Below are 12,207 nucleotides of genomic sequence, written 5' to 3'. Positions count from 1 at the left end.
ACTTTTTGTTTCTAATGTCAACAACATTGTTTGCTCCAGTTTCTAATAAATTTGAATTGTTGTTGCAGTTGAGTAAAAGTACTCCATCCGCAATTGATAATGAATGCTTAAATCAGCAGATTTACCAGATGTGCAGACTTGTATGTATGTGTATATATTTTAAGTTTGCCAGACAGTTCTACATAGCACAGTGGTATAGAGATGTGACAGTAGAGGCTCAGAAGCAAAACAAAATTGATGAAGATATTGAGTTTGATGAGAAAGAAGATGAAAAAACGACAGAGGTTCTGCAGAATGCTGAAAAAAGGAAGTCCTTTCTCCTCACCCAAGTTGCCACAAACTACAAACCATTTTCTTCATACAAGTAAGTAAATTGCTTTTTTGTCCAGATGTTTCCTTGGTTATATAATTTGTTTACGTTTATAACATTATTGTTATTAAAAAATTTAAAATTTGTACCAAGCCTTTGTAATAAGCGTTTGGATTGGTTAGAATCACATCATATGAAGTAGAAAGCTAAAAGTTTTTTATTCATAAAGGAACTAGTTTTCTTTGAGGTTTTTCCAGTTTCTACATTTGGTCAGAGATAAATTTGAAAGAAAGCTTACGTAGACTGATGGTTAGAGGATCTCCAAAATGTCATTAGTGTTAGGACTGGTCAGCCTGAAGTCAGGATAATGTAACTGGGTGGGACATCATGCTACATGTCTGACATGATGCCCCAGTGCTAGGCATCACTATAAACTGCCAGACATTGTAGCGATATGACTGAAAAATTGTTAAAGCTACGTTAATAATCTAAATCACACACGTGCACACAATTCCTTATATATCGTTTTTTATGTTTATAACATAATTTTTATTAAAAAATTTAAAATTTGTACCAAGCCTTTGTAATAAGCATTTGGATTAGTTAAAATTACATCATATGGTGTAGAAAACCAAAAGTATTTTATTTAATAACACCAAAAAGGAACTACTTTTACCTGAGGTTGTTCCGGTTTCTATATTGGGCCAGAGATAAATTTGAAGGAAAGCTCATGTAGACTGTTGGTTACAGGATCTCGAAAATGTCATTAATGTAAACATGCTTAGTTTTTAGATTCATTAGATGATGTAATTATGTGTATGCATATGCCCTTATGTACTTTGAAAACGTGTAAATGGTGGTTAAAATAGGGTGCTGTTCTTTATTTCTTGAGTTCCATTATTATTTTTTAATAACAAACTTTTTGTAATTTTAAGAATTGAACTTCATATTTTGCAGATTGAAGTCATGCTTGTAAATAGATCACACACTATGTATACTAGCACACTAGCATTCACCTTGCTACAACCATTCAAGCAATGTTTAATCAATTTTCAAATTTCATGAATAATAAGTCTTGTAAAATGTGAAGTTAATTTGTTTGCATCCAATTGATTTATGTCAATCTGGAAAAATCCACATAAAGCAGTAAGTCTTAATCAAATAGGTATTCCTTTCCACTTTTCTAAAAACATGCAAAGCCAATTAAAAATGATAACTGCAAACATTTTAACAACACAAGAGATAGTTATTTTGAAGGGGTTAACAAATTTCATCTGTAATTCGTATCAGATAACAAATGCAGAACTTCAGTACAAAATAGTAATTTTTCTAATCATTACTGGTAATTTCAGAAAGATTACTGGTAAAATTGGTATAGTGTTATATTTTTATTAGTTCACCTACTATATCAGTGAAATACTATTGCAATGGGAACCCAGTACATGTCATAGCTATAGTACCTTGTAGAAAATTACCCACATTGCCTTGTAAAGATGGAGTTGGTACTGGAATTTCTGTTGTCATACTTCTAACAGAAATTTATATTCATTTACCTACACTAAGTAACTGCACTTTTGTTTTCTCAAGATTTCTATTATTTTAATATGGGAGTGTTGTGGTTTTTGTTCCAAAAAACTGATGAGTATATAAACTGATAGGATATACCCACTTGAGCATGTTCAGTTGTTGAACTATAGTTTACTCTTGACTGATCCATGGTAGACAGAATGTTAAATTGTTGACAGCTTGATCACTTTGAAATAATGTTAAGTCATAGAATTTGTTATGATACAGATTAGCACACAGACAGGAAATAATTTTTGTGATGATCATCTTTGTAATGGTAATGTACATATTAGTGTCATTGACAAGTAGCCATACAGGACAGTGGGAGACCTCAAGTTAAGTATTTGATGCATGTGAGAAACATGTCATTGACAAGTAGCCATACAGGACAGTGGGAGACCTCAAATTAAGTATTTGATGCATGTGAGATTTTAGGTTTCCTGTGAGTCTTTTCTTTGAGTAACACTCCAGGTGTGTCAGAAATGTACAGTTAATGGATTATTTTATTTTTTTGCAATTGAAAAGGAGCTTTCTTTTGTATGTGCTATATTTTTGTTTCTTTTTACATTTCAGGCCATCTCCCAGCAAACTTGACTACGACAGTTCTTGTCTTGTTGCAAGATATTTGTCCTCTAAGAGGCCATTTGCCCAGAGCTTTGATATCTATTTACGTCAGGTATAGTAGATTTTTTAAATCAAATTTCCAAAAACCATCTTAACATTGTGGCTCTGTATCATTATTCTCCAGTGTTCAACTATCAACATCGACTGTTTTATCTTCTCAAAAACTGTTTAACAGATTTTGAAGAAAACAATTCAGAAAGCATGCCTACAAATGATGATGATCTACCATCATAAATGACCAGTCTTGTTGAAAATTGAAGATCTTAAAAAAACATTTTTGCTCTGAACAGATACAAGAGACTTAAACTTTACAGAAAGTATCCTGACATAAAGGCTTTCAAGTTGTACAAATAATTGCTGTCCATCTAATCATTTGGCTTTAGTATAATTTTTTTTTATATTTCTTAATCTACCCAACAGATCTTTTTACCCTCCTCACCATGGCATTTATCAGCATTTTCATCCCTCCTGCACAATTTCCTTTCCACTGTATAACTGTAAAGCTTCGTTTTCCACTGTATAACTCTAAATCAGTTTTAGAATATGGAATAAAGCTTGGTATAGATATATACATCTTCATTGAATGGTGTGTTTTCACATATGGCTAACTTAAAAAAGAAGAAAAAAACACATTTGGAAGTACAGTCTTCAAGGTCAAAGTCATCATCAGTCAGACTACAATCTCATGGTCGCATTAAGAGGAGTAGAGAAGTGTAGAATGATACTTTTTCAAGTTAGCCATATATGAAGTTGTAAGGATTTATATCATAAGCTTTTAAAGTAGACTTTTTCTGATGGTGGAAACCATTTGCAAATTCTGTGGTCACTCCAGTGGCCTAGTGGTTAGAGCATCTGCCTCGGATGTGGGAGGTTGGTACTTAGCAGTAAATGGTTAGTGTTAGGACTGGTCAGCCTGGTGTCAGGATAATGTGACTGGGTGGGACATGATGCTACAAGTCTATACCATGATGCCATAGTGCTAGACATCACTATTAACTGTCACACTGCAGACATCATAGCGAAATATTTGTAAAGCTGCATTAAAGATCCAAAACACACTCACACATTTTCATGAAGCTTAATGGGCATCAAGTATTTGTTTCATTGGCATAATATTATTATACACCGACATGGATAGATAGGAATCCTTGTGTCAATCCATTACATCTTATGAATGCAACTCATCTAGAACTTGGTAAACATGATTGTCATAATCTGTAGATGTGCATATCCTCATATCATTTTGCTTCTGAAGTTATATAAGAGCTATTGCTCTTTTAATAGCAGTAACACAATTCCTGTTAATCGTTTCTTTATTACCTCTTCCATGACACAAGTTCCCTCATCCAAACTCAGAATTCCAACCGTCCATTAGGTCGAATATTCTAGAATTCTAGAGAGAACATAGAACCAGTCTGACTGTCACATCATAGGTGTATATAGGATATATTTCCTTTTTTGCCAAAAGCTCTTGAACAGATCCTCTCCTTTACCAGAGTAGATTCAATCAAATCAGAACCCTCCCATCAAAACCTTCCATCCCTGTTACAGACAGTTTGCAGGATGGAGACAGAGTTGGAGCTGCCTTTGCAACTTCCCATGACATCATCTCAAGCCAGTACTGGAAAACGCCTCAGTTTTTACTGCAGAAATTACAGCCATACTCGAGGCTTTGAAATGCAACTGATACCTCTTGTACATATCTTTTTAATTCCCTTTCCATATTGAAAATGTAGAATCTTAAATCTTTTAACCAGTTAATATCCCAGATGTTACAGTAACATAATGTTGTCATACAGTCTGGAATAAGTATTTTGTGCTGTTGGCTGCCCAGTCACATGGCATAAAGGTTAATGAAAGGGCAGCTAAAGCAATCAAAGCTGCCCTGCAGTCGCCCATGTCAAAATGGAAGATGCTGACTTCATATATTGTATAAATCAGATGTTCATCATATTGGGCAAACTGAAAACTCCACAAACTAAATGACATCACCATTGAATAGTGGATTCCTCATAGATTAAATCGTAGATATGACTTGGTATTGTGCCGATCCCATACCAGATATTCTTATCTGACTTGTGCACATCTCCTGAAGGATGAACTTTGACTGGAATGTGTACCCAACCAGTGTCTACTGACACCTCAGCAGACCTGCCAACTCTTTTGCTGTTAAGTCTTACAAATATTACACTTTAAATACGGATTTAGGCATACAAGCAAAAACTACGGAAAAATGATGGATTCCAAAAAATCCGGATAATCAGTTCATCCATGTTTGATATGGATCCAGGTTTCATATTAGGATTAGTGAAATAAGTCAGGGAACCAAACTTATTTTACAGCAGCACCCCAGACACTTTAAACTGCACCTATTTGTTCATGCAAAGAATCTTCATGATCAAACTTGATTATAAATTTTTTTTAAAATGGCGTCAAGAAAGCAATGTATGTTTAAGAGAAAAGAGGGAAAAAACTTCTAACAAAGTGTTAAAAATTAACACGAAAGAATAAAAAGGAGTATTCAGATTCTTGTGAATAAAAGCTGGAAAGGACACAATTATGTTTATTGGACATCATGTCCCAATTTGAGTATTTATCGTGGCGGGAGATATGATTGCCGTCGTCATGTGAAATGGAAAAAGAATTTCCAAGAATTATGTCAAGTTGAGAGATAGCAACAAGTCATTAAGTTGCATATCATTTAGAACTAAAATTTGTGCTACTTTACTAGTGGTAAATAAAGTCTGCGCTTACTTTCCAAACTTTTCAGTTTAAGATAATGTTTTTTGTCGCTGCGTCGAACATTTAATTACGTTTTCCAGGTTTACAATAGTAGTTATTGATATTTTGTTACAATTTACTGAAAACTGGTCAATTTTATGGGAAAAAATCATCTGCCTTACTGAGACAGACTCGTCAGGGTTGACAGGTCTGACACTGGAACATATTCTTGTTAAGTATGTTGAATTTTCACCTTGTGATACTAAATATTTTGACTTGAACTGCTAGGAAAAAACTGCAAGGATATACCACAAGAGAAAATCTTGTAGTTTTTAAGGTAATGCTGTTATACAAGTTTAAATAATTTTTTAAGTATTTTATATGTGTTGCCTTTTTCTATTTTTGTATACATATTGTACTGAATTTTATCCTTTTTTTTTTTTGGAAAGGGTTTAACTTCCTACATTTTGTGCAGGTCAGCTTTGCTGTTTTTAAACCTAACTTTTATTGGCACTAAATAACCACTTTTGTTCTGAGGTACCATTAAACACTACTACATACATGCATTCTTAGATTGTTAGGTATCCAGTCATGGAAAATCAGTTGTGGAAAATTGCCTGTTTACATCTTTTAATATGTTATTTTCATATGATTCAAAATTTAGATGTTTGTTGAGTGATTATTACCTCATTTGCAAATTTTGATTAATTGTTTTTTAGTTTAAAGCAGGGGTCTCAAACGCGTGGCCCATTAGCCACATGCGGCCTGCCAAGCCGTATCCTTTGGCTGGGAAAATGAGTAGTGTCACGAGGTGTCATGAGAGATAACAAAGGTGGTGGTTCCCTCAGGGTGGTTTGAGTTTGAGACCCCTGGTTTAAGGGGACATTATTGTGCTATTTAATCGGCTTTGCTCATTTGTATACTTACCCATTTTCCCTTACCTGGTAAGTAGGGCAAGTAACTCCACCTTTGTATTTTTGGACTTTATTTAGTACTTGATTGGACAGTTCTCTACTATATTCTTACTTTCCTTTGGTAAGTATCACTATTGAACTATGGGTACAGAACTTTAATTGTCTTTGGTAATCACATGTGGAACTTATAAATTATAGGTAGATGCTTAGTCAGTACACTTACTCTTGCATTGAATAAATTTACTGCTTCTTCAGTATATTTTTGAGTAACTAATCACTTAAGCATTACTGCTATAAAAAACATGGCTCAGCTTCAGGTTAGTTACAACTCATTTGAAGGAGAGTATGGGATCTGTATCTGAAATAACAATATTGTACTGATTTGGCATTAGAAATTTTAGAAATTTTGCCATCAACTTATTGCATAATATTTTATTCAGAGAATATTAGCTTTTTGGAAATACATATTTTTCTTTATTGAATATCACAAAAAGGCCCAATGCGATATGCACTACATATGTTTAGCTTGTAAAAAAAAAATGTGCACTGCATTGTTTTAGCTTGTAAGAAAACTAAATTTGTATTGACGAAGTTTACTGCCTTATTGACACCCACCCACCCTGCGCAATTTGATTAAGCTTTGAAGGTCAGGGAAATCCATTCCATCATGACCAGATCTGTTGTTACTCCCGCGCTTGACTATACTAAAGGAATTTTCCCAGATGCTTGCTAAGGGCCAGGAATTGGTGGTGCGACCACTGGTTTCAGTGTCCAGCTACAGGGTTCACTCACCCTCCTGTCCCTTAAGCTCCTGCTTGAATGCTGGTGCATCACAAGTCTAGATTTTGATTGGGACCTGGGCTGCCTTCCAGTCAAGACTGGTGACGCTGGAGCTTAAGGCTTGTAGACTTATTGCCATAGCTTCATGTGCCAATCATGTTTTGGCAGTCTCCTTGAGTCTTCTGAAAGAGTAAATTTTGTCTCCAGCTGCTCTGCAGCACTTGTCCATGGCGATATCAGCAGAGTTTCTCCACCTTTGCAGGGATATTGCCCTGGACACCTCAAAGGTTCTATTGGTTAACAGTAAGAACCTTCTTAGAGCTTCTTGCTTCCTTGGAGGCAGAGACACTCTTGGGTGGTATCATTCCCTCTGTGGCATCCTAGGACCTGGGCAGAATCAACAATGGTCCCTCATATCTGCTCCTGGCCCATCAAAACTGGCCCAGAAGCATGTTCTTGATTGCCCCTCTGGGTCTTTAGCAAAGGGCTTGAAAGGGATGCAGCCTCAATCCAGGAAGCAATGCTGATTTTAGCCTTCCTCGGATACATCTCGAGACTCGAGATAGATGCAGCTGTCAGAAAGTTCAAATGAGGAAGTTGGTGGGCTTATCCTCCTTTCTGAGATTCCCCTGGGTGCTTGGCTAGCCCTCTTTTCAGAGGTTTGGTCAAGCATAACAGAAGATTCGTGGGTCCTCTGGCTTTCTATAATAGAGGAAGAATACCATCTTTGGTTTTGGAGACATCTTGCTCTGGGAAAGACCCACATTCTTTTTTACCAGTCATATCTGCTTCAGTTGGCATGCCCTTCTGCAGAAGGGTGCAATAGAGATGATGACAATCAGTCTTCAGTTTTCTACTCTGGATTTCCGGGTATCAAAACGAAAAAGGTGAAAGTTTAGGCTTATCATTTATCTTTCCTCTGTAAGCAATATACTTCAGGAAGACCTATGCATGATTGGGTTCCGGCCCTCAGAACCAGAATTCTTCAGGCTTTGCAGTTCTGGGAAGAAACTACCGTCCACATAACAATTTGGAAATGGGGGTGGGGGGTGAGATAGCCCAATAGGGTGATATCACTTTCTAATGGTCTATTCTGCCAAAATGTTGGTAGTGTTCTTCATGAAACAGCAAGAAGGCACAAATGCATCTAATATCTGGGCAGTAGATGCTTTCAGTTTAAATTATCTTTCCCTTGGGCCTTCTCACCATTCAGAATGATTCCACGATGCAAAGTGGAGAATCTTTTGTCAGTGGTGCCATGAGATAATGATAATCATAGTTGTCCCTTTCTGAGTTCATTCGCAGATTTATCGTATTCTGAGATAATGTTCGATTTCTACTAATTAGGGCAGTAATGTCGAACACACTTCTTGAATAGCCGAGTCATTGATTTGGACCCTCCTTCTGATCTTCTTAAATATTTTGAGCTGTAGAGACTGGTTTCTTATTCCCTAATGTCGAGATTAAATCTCATGTGGGTTTTGTGGTTTTTTCAATCCCTATACGAACCATTGAGTAAAACTTCTTTCAAGAACATTACTCTTAAATTGTTTCCTGTTACTTGGCAGCTGTGAGAAGAAGGATCGAACTTAATGCACTGTCTATATATATATATATATATATATATATATATATATATATATATATATATATATATATATATATATATATATATATATATATATATATATAAATGTTTATAGTTCATCTGGAATTATGAGTTGATCTCCTTTGTCAGAACTAGCGTTTTGATGAATACGAGCTTCGTTTAGTTTGCACCACTCCCTATAGAGATCCCCAGTCTCAGTTGTATCTGTGCAGGGGATGATTAGATAGACATCTCTGTCCAGTTAGTGCTTTACAGTTCTATGGACCACATCAGAAAGGAGAAGAAAAAGTTTGAAGCATCACTTCCTGCCTATGAAGAGCTCCACTGTCATCTTGGCATCCACCATTTCCAAGTGGATTGTCCTCACTATCAAGACAGCTTATCGATTGTTCACTGAGAGGGATCTTTTAGTCCATGGTCCATGATGTCAGGGCTTTTACTGCTTTATGGGCCTATTTTAGTTTTTCTTTTCATTCCTCATTGGAGGTTGTTACTAAAGCTGCATTTTAGCACTCACATTTCTTTCTCCTTTTTTAAACTTCATTCTTTGGCATGTTATGTATATTTTGATTGGTATTGAATGTTTGCTTTTGTCCATGATTATATGATATACATATATATATATATATATATATATATATATATATATATATATATATATATATATATAAATTTGTATCATGTGATTGGTCTTTATTCATAGTTGATGGTAGGAGTTGGGCATACATGACACATGTCAATGTCATGTTGGGTGACATGTTTACTAATATTGATTTCTAGATACAGCCTTGATTCTGACCTTAGAATTTTCTGAAAACAAATTTTATTTTCGGTTTGATTGAAATTTCCATTAAGATGACAGTAGTGGGGATCTATATAAGATTGTTTATAATTTAAAATGTTCTGAAAATGAACTCTTAACCCTCATCCTGGTTCACAAAGTGTGTCTTAGATTTTTATATTAAGGTTGATTATATTAGAATGGCTCATTCCTGTCTTTACATCCAAAGTTGAGTCAGTCTTATTGTTGTGTTCCATTTTATTTGAGATGATTTATTTATATGAATTATTGACTGGAATTACAACTTGCTCAATTTGCAGACCAGAATTACTATTTTGGAATTATTGTGAATTAATTAAAGGATATTTTGGATTATATCATTGTGATACATCAAGACTGTTCACACATCACCACATTTCAGACTACTGGCACATCAAGACATTCAAAATTTTAATTCATTTGTAAAACAACTGAAGTGCATTCGTAATATAGTTTTGGACTTTTGATAGAACTTATGAGGTTGGAATTATGTGGTTTGAATGAGGGGACTTAATCCTGGAAGAGGTAAACAAGGCACTAGTGGCACTAAGTGTTTTTAAAATTTGTTCCCCCCCCCCCACATTTTTGACTTGCAACAAAATACAGTTTATGACAGAATCTTGTGGACATAAATAATTTCATAGTTCTTGGTGGATTGCCAATATGCAGAATATTGCAATCTTATATAAATGGAAAATAGTCCAGTACTTTTTTAAGATCACTGAAACTGTATGCATTATAAAGTCATTAACTTAAAGATGCACATATAGAAAATCACTATTCTTCTGCATTGTTTATTAGTTACTGTTCATTTTGACTTGGAGACAGATGTAGTGCATAACATAACCTTGTGAATAGGATTCATGTTAGTGATAATTTGATCACATTATAATTTTATACACGTTATGATCCTCATCTGATGACAAATTTACTATTTATAATTTTTGGATCCCCACCCAAGTCTCTGTTGACTATAGAAATTGTGAAAGTTGCAAAAGGTGATTAACAGTAAGATGGCAATGAATATTGTGAAACAATGTATCTGGCAATAAAAACACAATCTTACCTCTCCTATTGTACAGTATTTTTACTATATTTGCTTGAATATTTTGCAATGTAAGAAAAAGCCGTTTTGTTTCTTTTTACTTATCTGAGTACAGTTGTCAGGACATACATTACCATTACTTGTAATGATGTCATGTTAGGAGTGTGGATGTCCCCATAAAGGGATGCAGGTGTTTTCTATTGAATGGTGAACAATTTAGAGGTAGAGTATTCAGCAGTGCCTCTTAGAACATGTTCTCAAAACATTCCCTTTATGTTATGTAGATGGGAAAGAGATGGCATATCTTTATCTTTGCATGTAAAGGTGTCAGTAGGTATTCGGGTACTGTCCATTGATAATTACCCGGGGTAATAAAATTGGCTATAGGGTATCAGTTTTGTTTATGTAAAAAAAAAAAAACATGTTTCCAAGTTCAGATTGAAGATTATATCTGGTGATGTTAGGAGTGAGCTAGACACAGAATAATGAGTACAGTTTGAGGCTCATGTCATGTGACACTAATCCATTGTAGATTTCCATCTGCAGATCTTATATTTTCAACATGTGTGACCATTTGGCTATGTACGTTGAACATTTTCCTTATTTTCTATTTATAGTAACTGTACATGACACTTTTCTAAGAAAACAGACCAGTTTCTTGAATTTTAAAGAATTTGTCATAGATTTATTATAGTTTGATACACACTTAAGTAGCAAATCAGTCTGTATTGAAAAAACATCATGCCAAATATTAACTGAAACGGGCTTTATCGATGTGACTCGTGGATGTTATATGAATAAAAAATGTTAGAGGAGAGGGATTTTGTTTACATTTAAGAACATGTTGCATCAGGAAAGGACAAATCAGTAGTACTTTACAAATTTTGAAGAGGAATTCTACATTGATGTACTACAGCATTCAGAATTTGTGGACTTCTATGACCTTTCAGCAAAAGTTAAACCTGTGATGTAGACTAGTTATATTAATGTTGTGTATAAATAATTTGTTTTGAGCCTGTATTCTCATAGTAATCTGCAAGGAGTTAGGCAATTTGTGACAAGAATCATAACTAACTTCAGATCCAGGTAAGTAGCAAAAATAAATGTAAGTTTATACAGTTTTCTGTATTTATGGCATGTAATATATAGATTATTCCTTTTATGTTCAGATTGCACTTTCTTGCCACTCATATTAGAAGTAATTACGCTTATACCTTGTGTGGGGTTGACATGTATGAACTTACAACAAAGCATTTCAGGTTCGCATTTAATATAATTTCTCTTTGATCATTAAGATCGGAGGATACCCAGGTGACTTTTTAATGTAATTTTGACATCTTTATTTGCATGATTGCTGGATTTGAGACATAGCAGAACTTCTTTCATAACATTGAGATTTCTTAAAGAAACATAATTTACTTTAAAAACTTAGCTTTTTCAACTGATAACTCATTTTCATCATAAGGTAGCAGCTGCAGCAATATTTTTATGTGAGCAAATTTCTGACAATTCCTCTGATTATACAGACTGAACATTTTTGTAGCTTTACGTGATCTTGAATTCAGCTAGTTTAAACTATTGCTATTTCTGGTGATAAATTCTAAAGAGTTTCAGAACAATAAACAGTAAAATACAAAATCATGTTTCAGATTTTACGAGTGCTGTCAGAAAGTGCAGTAGCTGTACGAACAAAAGCCATGAAATGTTTGACAGCAGTAGTTGAATCAGACCCAGGTATTCTGGCAAGGGTAAGTTCTATAAGCTTTTATGGAATATTATTCATCTTATTGTGAATTATGTATTGGAAAACCTTTATAA

The 12,207-nt window shown here is 34.7% G+C and overlaps 1 protein-coding gene across 1 annotated transcript in view; it reads left to right on the top strand.

The window, feature by feature from the left end:
• LOC149806649 (nipped-B-like protein) overlaps positions 1–12,207 on the top strand; it is a 183,346-nt gene that overhangs the window by 95,981 nt on the left and 75,158 nt on the right. Inside the window, exons 27-29 of the mRNA XM_089956155.1 lie at positions 165–364; positions 2,450–2,552; positions 12,039–12,137. Coding sequence (XP_089812281.1) covers positions 165–364; positions 2,450–2,552; positions 12,039–12,137 — 402 coding nt within the window. The remainder of the gene's footprint in view (positions 1–164; positions 365–2,449; positions 2,553–12,038; positions 12,138–12,207) is intronic.

Source organism: Sinohyriopsis cumingii, chromosome 1, assembly GCF_028554795.1.
Source record: "Sinohyriopsis cumingii isolate HCF-2022 chromosome 1, ASM2855479v2, whole genome shotgun sequence".
Taxonomy (NCBI): domain Eukaryota; kingdom Metazoa; phylum Mollusca; class Bivalvia; order Unionida; family Unionidae; genus Sinohyriopsis; species Sinohyriopsis cumingii.
This window is presented reverse-complemented; position numbering and strand designations above follow the sequence as displayed.